General features: G+C 37.0%; 1 protein-coding gene across 9 annotated transcripts in view; it reads left to right on the top strand.

The window, feature by feature from the left end:
• The window catches only part of ATE1 (arginyltransferase 1), a 231,414-nt gene that overhangs the window by 48,253 nt on the left and 161,539 nt on the right, over positions 1–21,622 (top strand). For 8 of the 9 annotated variants that reach the window (XM_053583993.1, XM_053583987.1, XM_053583992.1 and 5 more), the window contains one exon: positions 19,818–19,850. The exons of the other annotated variant lie outside the window; for it this stretch is intronic. In XM_053583993.1, the coding sequence (XP_053439968.1) occupies positions 19,818–19,850 (33 nt within the window). The remainder of the gene's footprint in view (positions 1–19,817; positions 19,851–21,622) is intronic. 9 annotated transcript variants of the gene reach the window in all.

Raw genomic sequence — 21,622 nt, 5'->3', positions numbered from 1 at the left:
TGGAGGCAACTGGGTCACAGCCCTGCAGGGCTATCAGTGACTGGGTGTGACAGAGGTGCAAGGTGGGGAAGGAGGCATCAACCTTCCCAGACTAATCTATTTGCTGAGTGGGACCTCCTGACTTCACGGAGCACCGGAGCAAGTCATACTTGAGTTGTCAGCAGACCCCTGTGATCTAGTTGCCAGAGACCTTTTAAACTCTCCCACCTGAGACAGGTGCTCACTGAGACAATTGATTTGGACATTTTGAACTGAGCCAATTGCCCGAGGACTATCCCAAGTGGTGCCCTGGGTGTGTGGTTGAAGGAAGATTTGATTTTCCTTTTCCACTTGTTACCTGTGGGGTGCAGGGTGACTTAATTGCTGGTATTTCTCCATAGCTGAGACTTCAACCCTGAGTAACTTTTTGACTAGGCTCGGACAGAGACCAGCTGAAAATAAGACAGAACCACTTAGCCCCACCATACCAAACAGGTCCCCAGTTTCTCAGGCCGTAGCACTGTATGGGTCCTCGATAAAGCTCCAGGGGAAAATTTAAACGGTGTAAAATAATCAGGGGGCGGAATCAGCGGAAAAACTCTGGTAACATGAATAATCAGAATAGATCAACCCCCCAAGGAAAGATATGGCAGATGTAATTGAAGATCCCATTCATAAACAGCTGGCTGAGATGTCAGAAATCGAATTCAGAATTTGGATTGCAAACAAGATTAATAGAATGGAGGAAAATTTGAAATTAGAAATTCGAGGAGCAATTCAAAAGTTGGAATTAGAAATTCGAGGAGAAATTCAAAAGTTGTTTCAAGAATTTAAGGAATTTAAAGACAAAACCACCAAAGATTTTGACGCACTGAAGCAAGAATTTGCAGCCCTCAAAGATCTGAAACATACAGTAGAATCCCTCAGTAACAGAGTGGAGCAAGCAGAAGAAAGGATTTCTGACATTGAAGACAAAGGTTTTGAACACTCCCAAGCTCTCAAACAGGAAGAGAAATGGAGAGTAAAACGGATCATTCTCTTAGAAAGCTCTGGGATAATTCGAAGAAGGCTAATATCCGCCGCATTGGAATCCCTGAAAGTAATGAAGTGGCCTTGCAAGGCACAGAGGCTTTTCTCCATGAAATTATGAAAGAGAATTTTCCAGACATGCCAAGATATTCTGAAATTCAGATAGCAGACAGTTTCAGAACCCTAGCATGACTCAATCTGAATAAGACATCCCCCAGGCACATCATAATTAACTTCACTAAAGCTAATATGAAGGAGAAAATTCTGAAAGCAGCCAGACATAAGAAATCCATTACCTACAAAGGGAAGAATATTAGAATGACTGCAGATCTCTCTGCTGAAAATTTTCAAGCCAGAAGAGAGTGGTCATCGACTTTTAATCTCCTAAAGCAAAATAACTTTCCACGCAGGATCCTGTATCCTGCTAAACTGAGTTTCATTTATTATGGAGAAATTAAATACTTTAATGACATTCATATGTTGAAGAAATTTGCCATAACCAAACCAGCTCTTCAGGATATTCTCAGACTATCCTCCATAATGACCAGCCCAATCCTCTACCACAAAAGTAAACTCACTCAGAAACTTTTGGTCAAACTCCAACTTCCACAGTGGCGAAAGGATTAAAAATGTCCACTGGACTTTCGAAAAATTCCATACTCAAAATTTTATCAGACTTACCAATATTCTCCATTAATGTGAATGGCTTAAACTTTTCTCTAAAGAGGCACAGGTTAGCTGACTGGATACAAAAACTCAGGCCAGATATTTGCTGCATATAAGAGTCACATCTTACCTTAAAAGATAAATATAAAGTCAGGGTGAAAGGACAGTCATTCATATTTCAGGCAAATGGTAATCAGAAAAAAGCAGGTGTTGCAATTCTATTTGCTTTAAACCAACAAAAGTAAGGAAGGCTAAGGATGGTCACTTCATATTTGTTAAGGGTAATACTCAATATGATGAGATTTCAATTATTAATATTTATGCACCCAACCAGAATGTGCCTCAATTTATAAGAGAAACTCTAACAGACATGAACAACTTGATTTCCTCCAGCTCCATAATAGTCAGAGATTTCAACACTCCTTTGGCAATGTTGGATCGATCCTCCAATAAGAAGCTGAGCGAAGAAATTTTAGATTTAAACCTAACCATCCAACATTTGGATTTAGCAGACATCTACAGAACATTTCATCCCAACAAAACTGAATACACATATTTTTCCTCAGCCCACGGAACATACTCCAAAATCGATCACATCTTAGGTCACAAGTCTAACCTCAGTAAATTTAAAGGAATAGACATTATTCCTTGCATCTTCTCAGACTACCATGGAATAAAAGTTGAACTCAGTAACAACAGGACTCTGCATACTCAATATAACCTTATGCTAAATGATAGCTGGGTCAGAAATGAGATTAAGAAGTAACTTGCCAAATTTTTGGAACAAAACGACAATGAATTCATGAATTATCAGAACCTCTGGGATACCTCAAGCCAGTCCTAAGAGAGAAATTTATAGCACTGCAAGCTTTCCTCAAGAGAATGGAAAGAGAGGAAGTTAACAACTTAATGGGATTTCTCAAGCAACTGGAAAAGGAAGAACATTCCAACCCCAAACCCAGTAGAAGAAAAGAAATAACCAAAATTACAGCAGAATTAAATGAAATTGAAAACAGAAGAATTATACAACAGATAAATCAAAAAGTTGTTTTGTTTTGTTTTTGTAGAGACAGAGTCTCACTTTATGGCCCTCGGTAGAGTGCCGTGTCCTCACACAGCTCACAGCAACCTCCAACTCCTGGGCTTAAGCGATTCTCTTGCCTCAGCCTCCCGAGTAGCTGGGACTACAGGCGCCTGCCACAATGCCCAGCTATTTTTTGGTTGCAGTTTGGCCAGGGCTGGGTTTGAACCCACCACCCTCGTTATATGGTGCCGGCGCCTTACCGACTGAGCCACAGGCGCCGCCGCAAAAAGTTGTTTTTTTGAAAAGGTCAATAAAATAGATAAACCTTTGGCTAACCTAACCAGGAAAAAAAAAAAGTAAAACCTCTAATTTCTTCAATCAGAAATGACAAAGACGAAATAACAACAGACTCCTCAGAAATTCAAAAAATCCTTAATGAATATTACAAGAAACTTTATTCTCAGAAATATGAAAATCTGAAGTAAATCGACCAATACTTGGAAGCACATCACCTTCCAAGACTTAGCCAGAATCAAGTGGAAACGTTGAACAGGCCCATATCAAGTTCTGAAATAGCATCAACCATACAAAATTTCCCTAAAAAGAAAAGCCTGGGACCAGATGGCTTCACGTTAGAATTCTACCAAACCTTTAAAGTGGAACTATTACTCAACCTGTGTAAAAATATAGAAAAAGAAGGAAGACTACCCAACACGTTCTATGAAGCAAACATCACCCTGATCCCCAAACCAGGAAAAGACCCAAGAAGAAAATAAAATTATAGACCAATATCACTAATGAATATAGATGCAAAAATATTTAACACGATCCTAACAATCCAGCAACACATCAAACAGTTACACATCATGACCAAGTTGGTTTTATCCCAGGGTCTCAAGGCTCGTTCAATATCCGTAAATCTGTAAGTATAGTTCAGCACATAAACAAATTAAAAAACAAAGACCATATGGTTCTCTCAATTGATGCAGAAAAAGCTTTTGATAATATCCAGCATCCCTTCATGATCAGAACACTTAAGAAAATTGGTTTAGAAGGGACATTTCTTAAACTGATAGGGGCCATCTACAGCAAACTCACAGCCAATATCTTATTGAATGGAGTTAAATTGAAATCATTTCCACTCAGATCAGGAAACAGACAAGGCTGCCCATTGTCTCCACTGCTCTTTAACCTTGTAATGGAAGTTTTAGCCATCGCAATTCGGGAAGAAAAGGCAATCAAGGGTATCCATATAGGGTCAGAAGAGACAAACTTTTGCTCTTCGCAGTTGATATGATTGTATATCTGGAAAACAACAGGGATTCTACTACTAAACTCTTAAAAGTGATCAAGGAATACAGCAACGTCTCAGGTTATAAAATCAACATTCATAAATTGGTAGCCTTTGTATATACCAATAGTAGTCAAGCTGAAAAAACAGTTAAGGACTCTGTTCCATTCACAGTAGTGCCAAAGAAGATGAAATAGTTGGGAGTTTCTCTAACAAAGGACGTGAAAGATGTCTATAAAGAGAACTATGAAACTCTAAGAAAAGAAATAGCTGAAAATGTTAACAAATGGAAAAACATACCATGCTCATGGCTGGGAAGAGTCAACATTGTTAAAATGTCCATACTACCCAAAGCAATATACAATTTTAATGCAATCTCTATTAAAGCTCCATTGTCATACTTTAAAGATCTTGAAAAAATAATACTTCGTTTTATATGGAATCAGAGAAAACCTCAAATAGCCAAGACATTACTCAGAAATAAAAACAAAGCAGGAGGAATCACTCTACCAGAACTCAGACTATACTACAAATCGATAGTGATCAAAACAGCATGGTACTGACACAAAAACAGAGAAGTAGATGTCTAGAATAGAATAGAGAACCAAGAGATGAACCCAGCTACTTACCGTTATTTGATCTTTGACAAGCAAATTAAAAACATTCAGTGGGGAAAAGACTCCCTATTTAACAAATGGTGCTGGGTGAACTGTCTGGCGACCTGTAGAAGACTGAAATTGGACCCACAGCTCTCACCATTAACTATGATAGACTCTCACTGGAGAAAAGATTTAAACTTAAGACATGAAACTATAAAAATAGTAGACGAGAGTGCAGCGAAAACCCTTGAAGAAATCTGTCTGGGTGAATATTTTATGAGGAGGACCCCCCAGGCAATTGAAGCAGCTTCAAAAATACACTACTGGGACCTGATCAAACTAAAAAGCTTCTGCACAGCCAAGAACACAGTAAGTAAAGCAAGCAGACAGCCCTCAAAATGGGAGAAGATATTTGCAGGTTATGTCTCCAACAACGTTTTAATAACCAGAACCCACAGAGAACTCAAACGTATAAGCAAGAGAAGAACAAGTGATCCCATCGCAGGCTGGGCAAGGAACTTGAAGAGAAACTTCTCTGAAGAAGACAGGTGCATGGCCTACAGACATATGAAAAAATGCGCATCATCCTTAATCATCAGAGAAATGCAAATCAAAAGTACTTTGAGATATCATCTAACTGTAGTAAAATTAGCCCATATCACAAAATCCCAAGACCAGAGATGTTGGTGTGGATGTGGAGGAAAGGGAACACTTCTACACGGCCGGTGGGAATGCAAATTAATACATTCCTTTTGGAAAGATGTTTGGAGAACACTTAGAGATCTAAAAATAGATCTGCCATTCAATCCTATAATTCCTCTACTAGGCATATACCCAGAAGACCAAAAATTACATTATAACAAAGATATTTGCACCAGAATGTTTATTGCAGCTCAATTCATAATTGCTAAGTCATGGAAGAGGCCCAAGTGCCCATCCATCCACGAATGGATTAATAAATTGTGATAATGTACACCATGGAATATTATGCGGCCTTAAAGAAAGATGGAGACTTTACCTTTTTCATGTTTACATGGATGGAGCTGGAACATGTTCTTCTTAGTAAAGTGTCTCAAGAATGGAAGAAAAAGTATCCAATGTACTCAGCCCTACTATGAAACTAATTTATGGCTTTTGTATGAAAGCTCTAACCCAGTTATAACCTAATAATATGGGAAAAGGGAAGAGGGAAGGGAGGGAGGGGGGAGGATGGGTGGAGGGAGGGTGATTGGTTGGATTACACCTGCGGTGCATCTTACAAGGGTACATGTGAAAGTTGGTAAATGTAGAATATAAATGTCTTAACACAATAACTAAGAAAGTACCAGGAAGGCTATGTTCACCGTGTGATGAAAATGTGTCAATCGGTCTATAAAACCAGTGGATGATCGCCTTACTGTACACAGCTATGATTTAATAAAAAAAATTATTCAAAATACCACCCAAAGTACTATAACAAACTGGTCAACATACAAAGGTAGTCAACAAAAATAACTTCTACTGAGTACATATGGTACACATCTGGTCTATGAAAATTAGGTCACTTTAAGGAGGTGGTGAACTATGGACTTTCTAATGTGTATGTTTTACAGCATGATGTAGGAATGTTCGATCTTACTTAGAATTGGTTGGTCTGATAAGTATGCAAGAAAGTACCTGTAATCATTACTAATGTTTATATTAATATAGTCAGGTATTAGTTTTTAATAATCAAATTGCTAATAAATATTCCATTTCTTATTACTTTGATTAGATGGCTTCAAAAACAAATTTCGTCTTGATTGTGGTTTCCTGCTAATTTTGATTTTTATGTTTTGCGGTGTTCTCTGCTTATCCCTAATTTACATTATTCAGAGTTTTTTGTCGATACCCTATTTTTCATGGTCGATTTGAATTCTTATACCCATCCTAGTGTCATGTAAGTGATACCTAGTTTTGTCCTCAGTACCTCTTGAGTCGCTTCTCCTCAGAAATGGTACTTGCTCTATGTTTTTATTCAGGAGATTAAAGGAGCACATGGTTGACACAAATGTTTCTAAGAATGTCTAACAAGAAAGAGAGGTTTTTACTTCGGTGACACCAGTTCTTTACTGGTGACTGTTTCTCCCTGTTTATATTATCTCACCTTTACCTAATTCTACAAAGTAGCTATGAAGAGACATGGTGAAAAAAGAAAGATTATGAATATACATTTACTCACTTATGAAATCATTCATTCTGTGCGCAAATGAATACATGTATTTATTCATTCATTTCATGAATGAGTAGTTGAAGGCATCGAGACGTTTCAGCAGCCCATAGTTATGGAATCCTGGCTGTGTAGCAGGCATTATTTTAGACTCTGAGGATGTAGCACAGGGAACAAAATGGAAAAGTTATTGCCCTAGATTATATGCTAGTGAGGAAGATATTAGGGGATACACATGGCATGGATATGGAGAGAAAGGAACTCTTTTTTTTTTTTTTTTTGGCCGGGGCTGGGTTTGAACCCGCCACCTCTGGCATATTGGACCGGCGCCCTACTCCTTGAGCCACAGGCGCCAACCAGGAACTCTTATACACTATTGGTGGTACTAGTATCTTCAGATTTGATGGCTTTCTTGTTGAGTTCTGATTAATGGTGTTGTTACTGATTGTAAAATATTGCAACATTTCTGGACATCAGTTTATCTGGATGTAAAGGAGTTGGACTGGATGATCGTCAAGATTCCTTTTAACTGTCTGAATTCTGTGCTTGCAATGATTTTAGGAAAAATTCCTGGGAAGCAGTCAATATGTTTTTCTTCTTTTTATTTCCTTTTTTAAAATTAATTTTTAAATTCATATGTAATAAAGTATATAAATCTTAGATGTGTATCTTGGTGAATTTTCATATATGTATATAGGCTTACAGTTACCGCTCAGATTAAGAGCTAGAACTTGGCCCTTCCCTGTCAGTCAGTACCTAGAATTTAACTACTACTGACATCTAATGCTATGGATTAACTTGGCCTGTTGTTGATCTTCAGGTAAATGTATCATCCAGCATAAACTCTTCTGTCTTCTTTTATTCAACATTCCATGTGATTCTTCCTGCTGCATGCAGTAGTAATTTCTTTCTACGTGGTATTCCATCGTGTGGCTGTGTCTAATTTATTCATCTATTGTGTTATTGATGAGCATGCGGGTCGTTTACAATTTTTGCTTATTATGAATAAAGCTGCCATGAACATCCATGTGTGTCTTTTGGTGGGTGTAACACTTAGATGTATACCTGGGAGTTGCTCCGTCACAAGTAAACATATCTTTGGCTTCTCTAAATAAATACTGCCAGTTTTCTATTAGTGGTTCTATCATAGGAACGTGCTCATTGTGTCATACCCTCATCAACACTTAGCATTTTAATTTTAGCCTTTCTGGTACATACATAGTGATTCTATTTGAGGGTTCTAATTTGTCATTTTCTGATGACTGAATAGGGGAGCACCTTTTCATATATTTGTTGCCCATTTGAATATCTTTCTTTTTGTTAAATGGCTGTTTGACAGTTCGTCTCCACCTTTTTTTTTTTTGTTTTTTTTCAGTGTATTAGGGGATACACGTTTTGTTTACATACTTAGTATTTGTACAGATATAGTCAAAGTTGTAAGTGTGCCCTTCACCCAGATAGTGTGCAGTATACCCAATAGGTATGAATTTACTTATCCTCTCCTTCCTTATCCCGCCCCCCAAGCTAGGGATGATTTTCATTGAGATCTACTTGCATACATGCACTTAAGTGATGAACAGTTAGTTCCCGTGTGGTATTGAGTACATGTGTTTGTTTCTCCATTCTTGTGGTGTTTCACTTAGAATAGTTTTTAGTTCCCTTCAGGTTGTCACAAAAGATACCAGATCACCATTTTTTAATGGTTGAGCAGTACTCCAATAGTACACAGTATATTTGCTATATACCACATTTTATTAATCCATTCACGTATTGTGGGTACTTGGGTTATTCCACGGCTTTGAGATTGTCAGTTGTGCTGCTATAAACAGGTGTCCTTCTGATAGAATGACCTTTTTTCCTTTGGGTACATCCCTTGCAGTGGAATTGCTGGATCAAATGGTAGGTCTACTTTCAGTTCTTTGAGGTCTCTCCATATAACTTTCCATAGGGGTTGTACTAGTTTGCAGTCCCACCAATAGTGTATAGGAGTTCTTTTCTCTCCATATCCATGCCAGCAGCTGTCGCTTTATGCCACTAGTCTGTCTTCATTAGAAAATTTTGTATTCATGTCTTTTGCCTACTTTTTAATGGGGTTGTTTGATCTTATTAATTTGCTTATAGATTCTGGTTATCAGTTTTTTATCAGATGTATATAGCATGGGAATATTTTCTCCCATTCTATGTGTTGTCTGTTTTCTCTTTCGATTGTGTCCTTAGCTATGCAGAAGCCTTTTAATTTGATTGGGTCTCATTTATTTATTTTTGATGTCACTGTGATTGCTTTTCGGTCTTCATGAATTCTTTGCCTAGGCTGATTATGTTTTTATAGTTTTCCTGCCTTAGGTTTAAGTCTTTTATCCATTGTGAATTAATTTCTGTGAGCGATGAGAGGTGTGGATCCTGTTGCCTCCACCTTTTAATATCTAGATTGTGTCTTTTCCTTATTAATTGTGATAATTTTCTATATTGTATGGATATAAGTCCTTTTATGCATATGTGTAGTCTAAATATCTTTTTCAATTATGGAAATAACTATACTGCACCCAAACCTTTCAGTTTGGGTACATTTTCTGGATCAGGAAAGTCAGCGACAGATTTAAGGATTTCCTGTTGATTTTTTGTTTACATTTACAGTAGAATCTCTGTAAGTTGACCACTCAAGGGATTGTATCAAACTAGTCAACATATGGACGTAGTCAACGTAAGGAACTAGCTTTACTGTACTGATAACTTACATGTGGTCTGTGTCTAGTCTATGAAAATTAGGTCAACTTGGGTGGTGCCGGCCCCATATACCGAGGGTGGCGGGTTCAAACCTGGCCCCAGCCAAACTGCAACGGAAAGATAGCTGGGCATTGTGGTGGGCGCCTGTAGTCCCAGCTGCTTGGGAGGCTAAGGCAAGAGAATCGCATAAGCCCAAGAGCTGGAGGTTGCTGTGAGCCATGTGACGTCATGGCACTCTACCGAGGGCGGTAAAGTGAGACTCTGTCTCTACAAAAAAAAAAGAAAGAATATTAGGTCAACTTAAGGAAGTTATCAGTGTAGGCAGGTGATCAACTATAGAAGTTCTGCATAAATTTTAGTCCCAATGTTGACTTAAATCATAAGGTGTTTTTGTCTTAAACATGCTTCTAAAATTATTTGCATACTTATTATGAGATGTTTTAGTATTTTATGCTAGTATGTATTTAATGTTGTTTACATATAGGTCTTTAGGTCATTAGGGTCCTGATTCTTGTTAGAGGAGCAGGTGATTCTGGACTCAGCACATAATTCTGGTGGCACTTGAGTCTTTCTTCAGTGGGTATTTCTTTTGGAAAGTTTGTCAAGAACCTTCTCCTCTTTGTGTTCTTTTTTTTTTTTTTAAGAAGTCTGTTTATTTTAAAATCAAATACAGCAGAAAGTGGTGGTGTACACCTATAGTCCCAGCTATTTGGGAAGCTGAGGCAGGAAGATTGCATGAACCCAGGAGTTGGGGCGTCCAGTAAAATCACACTGCTGCACTCCAGTTAGGCAACAGAATGAGACCCTCTCTCTAAAAAATAAACAAACAAATAAATATAGAACTGATTAACAGCAAGTACAGCCAGAAGCAAAAGAACACATATCATACAGTTCAATTTATATGAAACATCCAAAATAAGCAAATCCATAGAGAAAGAAAGTTAGCGGTTGTTTAAGGCTGCTGGTAGGGGAAGGGGAAAGTAAGAAATAAGGGCCAATAAGTATAGTGTTTCTTTGGGGGTAATGAAAATGTTCTAAAATTAGATAGTGGCTCAGCACCTGTAGCTCTAGCAGCTGAGGCACCAGCCACATACACCAGAGCTGGCGGGTTCGAATCCAGCCTGGGCCTACTAAACAACAATGACAACTACAACCAAAAAATAGGCAGATGTGGTGGTGGGCACCAGTAGTCCCAGCTACTTGGGAGGCTGAGGCAAGAGAGTCGTGTGTTCTTTTTTATTTTGAGACAGAGTTTCATTTTGTGGATACTACTCACCCTTGATAGAGTGCTGTGCAGTCATAGCTCACAGCAACCTCAAAACTCTTGGGCTTAGTGATTTTCTTGCCTCAGCCTGCCAACTCTTTATGTTCTTAAATGAACACTGTATATGGTGATTTTGTTTGCCCATTGGTCATATTGAAAAATGAAAAAATTTTTAGATTCTATTCTCTTTTAGTGTAACTCTTCAAGATATAGAATTGTTATATTTTTATCTGAATTTGTAGACTCATATTGCAAACAGTTTAATTTTAGAAACAGATACCAGGGTTGGAGGTAGTAAATAACAATTTTTTAAGAAGTTCAAATTATTTGTGTTAATACGTATAGAGTCTATTTGTAGAACATATTATTGTTATAGTGACTGTAAGAAGTAGATATTAATTTGGCCCAAATCTCTGTTGCTCTTAGAAATTAGGGACAGCAGTGCCAGTAGCAGCAGGATATGCATTGAAGTAGCTCACTAACCAGGATAGGGGTTAGCAAACTTCACAATCAACATTTACAGCAAACCATTTATCACTAACTCTGTGTACCCTTGTTTTGGGCTTTTGTTCTGGGCAAATGTCAGAATCTTTCAAGAGGCATTTTATTATAGTTCTTTCCATGGAGTCGACTTAAGCATTAGCCCATTCACGCATATTATTGGGTAGTAACCAGAAGGGGAGAAAAGGGACCAGTGATCCATTGATAGTTCGTACTGGATTTTTCTGACACTGTTGACAGCCATACTGAGTATTTTCAGTGAGGCTGTCTAGTAAGTACAGACTGGAGAAACAAGTCAGGGCTGTCAGGGACCATTGTTTACTAAAATGAGCTTTGTGGAAAATTGGTTCTGTGGAATGTTAATAGATGCTACATGAAAACAAACAAAAATCCTGGTCATGTAACTTTGGAAAGTACTCGATTAAATAGAGTTGAAAAGTTTTTTATTTATTTATTTATTTTTTTAATTTGGGAGTGCAGGAATTCTCAGAGCTTTTAGTATATCAGTATACCTTGTAATTCTCTAAGGTGAGGAGGAAATGAAGATGAGACTGTTATAATATGCGGTATTTTCTGAACTTATTTGGCCATAGAATCATTTTAAATAGTGTCTCAGGAGACACATTTAAATAGTGTCTTCCCAGAACACCAGATGGAGAAAGCTGAAATCATTTTGCATATAAAAAAACTAAGGCTCAAACAATGTTGACCCAAGTAGGCAGAGCTAGTGAGATTCCACACTGTGTAACTCTTACATCACTGTTCTTCCATTGGAAAAAAGGAGGTGTAATGCCTCAAAAGACATAGGTTTAAATATGTTAGAATGTAAATAAGATTTTTGTTGTCATCATTTAAGATTTATTGCAGCTTAATGTTCTGTCCAGGGTTCTAGGTCTAATCATTACAAGTGGTTAATCCGTTCAGCTACGTTGCTAATAAATGGAATAGAGAATAGCTATAAAAAACAAAGTTAGGGAATTGCCTGAATCTGTCTGTTTTCTCCCCACTGATAGGATAAATAGGATGCTAGTTCTCAAAGTTAGTTTTGACAATCTGTTAAGTGGAGATTTAATTCTTATTCTGTTGATGACTTTTTAATGAGTACTAGTATCTTTAGGCTGCTTTTGAAAGTTTCATTTTTCTGAAGTGAAATATGAAACAGTGAAACTTTGTTTCTTTTATGGAATCAAATTAATTTCTAAGAGTTGTAGAATTAGGAAAGATACATTCTTCATGTCAAAATTAGTCTTGCACTGCCTTAGAATAGCCAATTTAAAATAGTGTAAATATGTACCAGAAATTCTACAGGGATGAGAAAGGAGTCTAAAATGTTATTTAACTTAATTTAGAATCTTAATTAAAGCTACCAAATTCCTGATAGAAGGATTTAGTATTTTACATCGAAGTGTGTTTTGGATTGGTTCCTGCAAAATCTTAAATAAAGATTTTATTAGATTAAGGCTTAGAACAGACTTGTCTCTGAGAAATTGTAGGACAGTAATTATAGTGTGATAAGTGAAAGAATAAGGAAGTATAGCCATAAGTATATTCTGGGTTTTTTTGTTTTTTTTTTTTTGGTTTTTGGCGTGGGCTGGGTTTGAACCCGCCACTTCCGGCATATGGGACCGGCGCCCTACTCCTTGAGCCACAGGCACCGCCCAGTATATTCTGTTAATACAAGGACATTTTGGATAATTGTTATGAACAGTAATAAGACCTGGAATTTTACATTGACAAATAGAGACACCTCACTGATGTTGCTTGGTTTAGAAAATAAAAAGGAGGAGGGCCGGTGGAGGGCAGTGCAGGGAGGATGCCCTCTATCAGCTTCGAACAAGCAGAGCCCAGGCACTCACCAGTGCAAGCCTGCCTTTAAATTGAAGACCATTTGGAAACTTGGAAATTGCTTAACTCCCCAGGTGTCTCTTCTGCCTTACCTTTCACTGGGTTCTGCTCAGCCGTGAGAGGGCCTGCCTGCTGACAGTCTTCTCCTGGCATTGTTTGTGTGTCAAGTGGCAAAGCTGTGCTTCCTGGTGACCCTGACTATACCCAGTAATTTACAGACTACAGACATAGGCCTGCTTTCTATCTTCTATCCTGGTCTTTAGTTTTGCTTTTAATTTTTCTCTCCCTTTTATTTAACATACCAACTAGACATACAAAGCAGTTGAAATATATACACACACACACTGTATATTGCACAATTATAAACTCATTTTGCTTGTGGCTCCACACATAAAGACCTGTTAAAATTATACCTGTTGCTTAATTACAGTATTTCTGATAACCATAGCATAGGACAAAGGGGAAAAAATGACAAAAAAACAACCAGAAGGATCATATGTGGTTGATCTTTGTAAAATTGTCCTTTTGTGTTCAACGTTCCCTTTTTCTTTAAAATATAGGAATTTAACCATGGTTATTTATTAAAAAGAAAATGCCTTTTACATATATAGTGTGTTGAATGTTCTGTTATTACAAAGATAAAAGAATTGATTGTAGTTTTGTTGGGATCTTTTGAAAAATTAGCAGTATGTATTCCTCAGTCCTTATCTTCCATCATACCCTCTGAATAATTTGGAAAAAGAAAACATACAAATAACTGATAGGAGGTCTTACTACAATTTGGTGCACTTAGAAAACTGTTTAAAAACTTTTGGTAAGTATTGAGTGCTTCTCTGGAGGGAATGAAAAGGTGTATTATGAGGCAGGCTACCAATGATGAGTAGAGCTGTGGTTCCAGGAGTGGTAAGAAGAATGCTTTAAGAAAGGCAAGTTCAGTAGGTACGGTGGCTATCGAATATCAGTGGGGATCTGTGTGTATATTTTCTTTTTAGAGACCTAAAGGATTTTAAAAATGCTGCTGATACCTTTTATGTCTGGATTCTAAATATAGACTATAATCTTTATTTTTTTAAATTTAAGACCTTGAAAGAATAATTGGCAATTAGAATTTTTATGAATTCAAATGAATCAAATTGATAATGTTATTAATATTGTTATAAATAGAAAACTTTCCTGTTCAGTTCAAAAAAGCCAAATATCAGGCAGTTTCTTTCTTTTTTTTTTTTTTTTTATTGTTGGGGATTCATTGAGGGTACAATAAGCCAGGTTACACTGATTGCAATTGTTAGGTAAAGTCCCTCTTGCAATCATGTCTTGCCCCCATAAAGTGTGACACACACCAAGGCCCTACCCACCTCCCTCCGTCCCTCTTTCTGTTTCCTCCCCATAACCATAATTGTCATTAATTGTCCTCATATCAAAATTGAGTACATAGGATTCATGCTTCTCCATTCTTGTGATGCTTTACTAAGAATAATGTCTTCCACTTCCATCCAGGTTAATACGAAGGATGTAAAGTCTCCATTTTTTTTTTTTTCTTTCTTTTTTTTTATTGTTGGGGATTCATTGAGGGTACAATAAGCCAGTTACACTGATTGCAATTGTTAGGTAAAGTCCCTCTTGCAATCATGTCTTGCCCCCATAAAGTGTGACACACACTAAGGCCCCACCCCCCTCCTTCCCTCCCTCTTTCTGCTTCCCCCCCCCATAACCTTAATTGTCATTAATTGTCCTCATATCAAGATTGAGTACATAGGATTCATGCTTCTCCATTCTTGTGATGCTTTAGTAAGAATAATGTCTTCCACGTCCATCCAGGTTAATACGAAGGATGTAAAGTCTCCATTTTTTTTAATGGCTGAATAGTATTCCATGGTATACATATACCACAGCTTGTTAATCCATTCCTGGGTTGGTGGGCATTTAGGCTGTTTCCACATTTTGGCGATTGTAAATTGAGCTGCAATAAACAGTCTAGTACAAGTGTCCTTATGATAAAAGGATTTTTTTCCTTCTGGGTAGATGCCCAGTAATGGGATTGCAGGATCAAATGGGAGGTCTAGCTTGAGTGCTTTGAGGTTTCTCCATACTTCCTTCCAGAAAGGTTGTACTAGTTTGCAGTCCCACCAGCAGTGTAAAAGTGTTCCCTTCTCTCCACATCCACGCCAGCATCTGCAGTTTCGAGATTTTGTGATGTGGGCCATTCTCACTGGGGTTAGATGATATCTCAGGGATGTTTTGATTTGCATTTCTCTAATATATAGAGATGATGAACATTTTTTCATGTGTTTGTTAGCCATTCGTCTGTCTTCTTTAGAGAAAGTTCTATTCATGTCTCTTGCCCATTGATATATGGGATTGTTGGCTTTTTTCATGTGGATTAATTTGAGTTCTCTATAGATCCTAGTTATCAAGCTTTTGTCTGATTGAAAATATGCAAATATCCTTTCCCATTGTGTAGGTTGTCTATTTGCTTTGGTTGTTGTCTTGTCTGTACCGAAGCTTTTCAGTTTAATGAAGTCCCATTTGTTTATTTTTGTTGTTGCAATTGCTATGGCAGTCTTCTTCATGAAGTCTTTCCCCAGGCCAATATCTTCCAGTGTTTTTCCTATGCTTTCTTTGAGGATTTTTATTGTTTCATGCATTAAATTTAAGTCCTTTATCCATCTTGAATCAATTTTTGTGAGTGGGGAAAGGTGTGGGTCCAGTTTCAGTCTTTTACGTGTGGATATCCAGTTCTCCCAACACCATTTATTGAATAGGGAGTCTTTCCCCCAAGGTATGTTCTTGTTTGGTTTATCGAAGATTAGGTGGTTGTAAGATGTTAGTTTTATTTCTTGGTTTTCAATTTAATTCCAAGTGTCTGTGTCTCTATTTTTGTGCCAGTACCATGCTGTCTTGACCACTATGGCTTTGTAGTACAGACTAAAATCTGGTATGCTGATGCCTCCAGGTTTATTTTTATTACTAAGAACTGCCTTAGCTATACAGGGTTTTTTCCGGTTCCATACAAAACGCAGAATCATTTTTTCCAAATCTTGAAAGTAGGATGTTGGTATTTTGATAGGAGTGGCATTGAATAGGTGGATTGCTTTGGGAAGTATAGACATTTTAACAATGTTGATTCTGCCCATCCATGAGCATGGTGTGTTCTTCCATTTGTTAAAGTCCTCTGTTATTTCCTTTCTGAGGATTTCATAATTTTCTTTATAGAGGTCCTTCACCTCCTTCGTTAGGTATATTCCTAGGTATTTCATTTTCTTTGAAATTATGGTGAAGGGAGTTGTATCCTTAATTAGCTTCTCACCTTCACTGTTATTGGCGTGTGCAAAGGCTACTGACTTGTGGACATTGATTTTATGTCCTGAAACATTACCGTATTTTTTGATGACTTCCAGGAGTCTTGTGGTTGAGTCTTTGGGGTTCTCTAAGTATAAGATCATGTCATCAGCAAAGAGGGAGAGTTTGACCTCCTCTGCTCCCATTTGGATTCCCTTTATTTCCTTGTCTTGCGTAATTGTATTGGCTAGAACTTCCAGCACTATGTTGAATAGTAAAGGTGACAGAGGACAACCTTGTCTGGTTCCAGTTCTAAGAGGAAAAGCTTTCAGTTTTACTCCATTCAGTAAAATATTGGCTGTGGGTTTGTCATAGATAGCTTCAATCAGTTTTAGAAATGTGCCACCTATTCCTATACTCTTCAGCGTTCTAAATAGAAAAGGATGCTGGATTTTATCGAATGCTTTTTCTGCATCTATTGAGAGGATCATATGATCTTTATTTTTGCCTCTGTTAATATGGTGGATAACGTTTATGGACTTGCGTATGTTAAACCAGCCTTGCATCCCTATACCCATTACTTCTTACTGAATTGTCCTGTTAGTGTAGCTGTATTAGAAAGGTGGTGTCCTGCTTGCTCTTGATTCTGTCCATATTAAAGAGGATTATAATAAATCATGCTCTTTTAACAGAAAGACAAAAAAAAAAATAAAAAGGAAAGTGGTGTTCATGTGGGCTACTGTCTGTGGACATAGTACTTTTTTAAAATACAGACTTTATTTATTAGAAGTTTTAGGATCACAACAAAATTGAGCCATACGTAGTCTTTTCTTATGCTGATCAGACATGGTAGTATTTATTAAAGGAATCTATTTCTCCTGTCAATTGCAGTGAATCCATTAACAGGTAGTTTGCAACCTTATATTTGCTTTTTTATAATTGTGTTTTTTCAAAGTATTACTATTTGGACTGAATAGAATATGTTTAATTGCATTATGAAAGAATTTAAGTAATCAAAGTGAAACATGAAATAGCAATGAGCTCTACTGGCACACTGATAGAGAAGAGTCATTTTTTGAAATCTTTTTCATGTCCTGGGAATAGGAGTGTGGATGTGTGTCTTGTGATTTGTTATTCTGTTTTTACTGCTTTGGGATTGAAGGCTTTTATTTATGTATTTCATTTTTTGGCAGCTTGAAATACAGCAAGAATTTTTAGGTCTGTTATGAAAAAGCTGTGACATGAAAAATGTTGGACACATACACATGCCAAAGTGTGTGTAGATTATTGGAGCTTCAAGGAGATGTTATTTATTTTAGAGAGTATTTATATGCTTCTCTTTATTTTTATTTAAAATAACTTCCATCCTAATTGATACATCAGTTATTATTGAACATTCTTTGTAAGTTCAAAAGTATGTGTATAATATAGTTAACACACATTTGTGGGACAAAGCAGGGAAACCTTATAGTGTCAAATTTATGATTGTAAAATAAAAATTTACCGTGCCTTATTTTTCTCCACTGATAAAATTGGTTAGTCTTTCAACTAGCACTTTTTACTCTTGGAAGGAAGAATAGGGATTATCTTATTTTGAGCTATTTTGAAAGAATGCAACACCATAAAGTCCATTTTCAGTTTCAGTAAAATTATTTATTTTATAGTGGCATTGTGAAAACTTAATATTTTGGTATATCTTGCACTTTCAGAAAGTTCTCTTAACAGCTAGTATAATTGAACTGCATGTTGATGTATAAATTCGGAAAAAGTTCTTACAGTCTCTGTATTATAATATTTACTATTTTCTAAGGCCTACATGATGATAATTAATTGCATGGCTTTGGCATGCATTAGTGATATTTTAGAAATACATTCATTTAGTTTTTTTTTTTGGGGGGGTGTCTATCCCATACTTTTTAAACTTTATTGTGGGAAACATCAAACATTTATAAGTAGAGAAAGACTGAATCCCTATATATTCATCTCCTATCGTTACTAGTTTAGTATCACATCCAATTTTGTTTTATCTATGTACTTCTCCCCTGTTCCTTTTCTCTCCACTTCCCTAGTGATTGTAAAGGAAATCTAAGACGTCACATAATTTCATTGATACATATTTTAATATGTAACTCTAAAGAGAATGTCTGTTACTTGTATTCCCTGTAAGTTTTAGTTTGGAAGCTGGTCTGTAATTGCATTGTATTGTAGTTAGGAAGATCAAGAGTTTGTTTGTATTACTTGGGTATTTTATTACTACAGTAAATCTCAAAGGATTTGAGATGTTGCTTCTGTCAGTGACATCCATGATAACATTATGAATTACTGTCAAGAATGTGTGTGGTTATATGACAGTCCTCACTGCAGAGTTAATCTGTAGTTTCTTCGGTCTTTTGTTCACGCCCCCCTCCAGTTTCTTTTTACTTAAATGCTAAGAAACAGGTGGTATTTAATACTTAGTTTCAGGTGAAACTCTGTAAGTCTCTGTGTGTATCATGAAAAGAGAAAGATGGAAGGATAAGGGTGAGAGGGAAGGAGAGGGAAAGAAGGAAGGAATGATGTGGACTGAGAGAAGAGAAAGGACAGGTCCAGGGCACACGGATAGCCGAGAGGCCGAATTGTAGAGATAAAACTTTACCTTTGTCTCACTAACCCAACCTCCTCTCTTGGTCTTGAGTTATTTTTTTCTTTCTCTTTGTGACATAGTCTTGCTCTGTCACACAGGCTAGAGTGCAGTGGTATCATATAGCTTACTGTAGCCTCAAACTCCTGGGACCAAGAGATCCACCTGCCTCAGCCTCCCAAATAGCTGGGACTACAGGTGTGTGCCACCACACTTTGCTGAGTTTTCTATTTTTTTTGTAGAGATGGGATCTTGCTATGTTGCTGAGGCTGGTCTCAAACTCCTGGCCTTAAGTGATCTTCCTGCCTCAGCCTCCCAAAATGCAGGGATTATAGGCATGGGCCACTAATGTTGACGTCTTTAGCTCCCCCTTTTCTTGCTCCCTCCTTTTGGTTTATATCTTCTTCCTTTCTTGGCATTTGCTGAACTTGATGTGTTGCATTTAGAGTCAGGAAGATTGTTGATTCCTCCCTTAAAGGGTATTTTTATTCTGTAGGGGTTTTGAAATGAAAGTTAAAATATTCTAGGACTAATTTGTTGTGCTTTATTTGCTTTTATACAGATTTTTAAGAATGTTTATTTAAACTTATTCACACAGTTGTATACCTGCTTCGGGCTTGGTCAAACCTTTCTATACTCTGTGGATGATTTATACAGCATACTAAGTTACTGATTTAATATAGATCTTTGGGGTTACTTTAGATGTTTTTACTGGAAAATCGTATAATGGTTTTTCTTTTTTCTCTGTGTTCTTTTTTGCTGTCCATTTACTGGATGAAATTGATTATGTTCGAATTTGATTCTGCAGTTCACAAGATTCCTTTGCAGTTCACCTTTGGAGGTAAGTATTTACTCACTGCTAATTGAACACCACTATTGGTATCTTACATTATACATTTATTTGATAATTTAGGATGGATCATTTTGGTGTGAAATATATATTCTTTAATAACAGTAATGGGGTAAATACAGCCTTTAAAAAAAAAAAAAAAGTTCCTGAAATGTACAGCTATTCTCCTTCATAGCAGATTGTTGCCTCTTTTTATAAGTACATTTTCTTTTCCAATATGTAAAAAGTAATCAGTCTTTCTTTTTAAAGAGCCTCTTTGTATCTTGATAACTCCCGTAATAGTTGTTTACCATCAGCCTTGTTCTCTATAAATTGCCCTGGCATTAAAAGACACCTGGAGAAATCACAGGCAAAGGCTGTCATTAAGGGAGTTTTGTTGGTTTGGGAGACCATTTTTAAATTTGCTAATTGATGAGAAAAGAGCAAAAAGAATTAATTTTATTGAGCTTCTGTTTTAACACAGGTACTATTCTGGGTTTCTTTTTTCATTTACTCCTCCTATGGGTTCTCAATAGAACTGAGAATATAGTTTTAAAATCATGAGATAAAGAAAAATTATTAGGTGTTTAGAGAACCACATATTGTGAGCTATGGTTGCAGAAAAACTTAAGATGATTGGCAAGACTTGGAAAAAAGAGAAGAGGAAGAAGCAGAACGTGTGGCGAGGTGATGGGAGTTGGAACCAAAACTGGGTCGAGGAGCGTGTGTCCACTTACTAGACACACGACCCTGACAAATCACAACTTTCTCGAGCCTCAGTTTTCTCTTATCTTTTAAATACAAATAATAGTTTCTACCTGTCAAGTGAGGCAGTTGGAAATGGGAGCAGTTATAAACTGTACTATTCAAGTCAGTAAAATTTTATATTCTCCTCTCAGGCTGTGCTTCAGCCCCACTCTGCTCCTTGCCTTTCACTTGTCCTTTCCTTTGTGCCTGTTGTTCATTTCACTTTATGCACCATTTCCCCATTTTCAGCTTGTTCAAATCATACTCTTGTACAGGGTAGATACTGTGTCCTCATAGAGACCCATCTCTGACCTTGCTGCGTAGAGGCAGTTATTTTCTTTTCTGTCTTTGTAACATTATGTTCATTCAATTATTGAAACTATTGTTGATGATGAGGTGTGGCTCTTCCTGGCACACTGGATGCACATGGTGGCCAGTTTAAGCAATCACCAGGAGTAATGGGCTAGACCAGGAGGCCAAATATCCAGGTTTGGTCACATTTTCTAAATAACCAGGATCAATGGGGAAGCAAAGTGACATAGTGGAAAGATTCTGGGCTTTAAAGTGAGAGGGACTTGAGTAACCTATGGGTAAGTCATTTAATTCTTCTAAGCTGCCATTTTGTAATCTAAAAAATGAAGATACTGATATTTATTGGTCATTAAGATTAAATGAGATGGTTTGTGGCAAACACTAAGCACCATGCCAGCCACATAGAATTTTAAATAAGAGGTAAGTGTAAAGTAAAAATTTAACCATAGTAAACTTGTGGACTATATAAATTTTATAATCTGCCCTTTAGTCGAGGAAGCATGTTCTAGCCCAGAAGCAATGGGAAGTATCACAAGGGAAAAGATGGAAAAATTTAACTTGATTATGTGATGATCCATATTTTTGCACCTGAAAACAAATATAGTTAAAGGCAATTGGGGAAAGTGTGATAAAAGGGTGATTGTACTTAATATAATCTTTTAGAATTAAAAAACAACTAATTTCTTTTGCATGAACTTTTCTTGCTTTTTTATCAGGTACTTGAT

This window comes from Nycticebus coucang, chromosome 3 (genome assembly GCF_027406575.1).
Source record: "Nycticebus coucang isolate mNycCou1 chromosome 3, mNycCou1.pri, whole genome shotgun sequence".
NCBI classification, from domain to species: domain Eukaryota; kingdom Metazoa; phylum Chordata; class Mammalia; order Primates; family Lorisidae; genus Nycticebus; species Nycticebus coucang.
The sequence above is the reverse complement of the archived record's forward strand: the minus strand, read 5'-3'. Positions and strand labels throughout refer to the sequence as shown.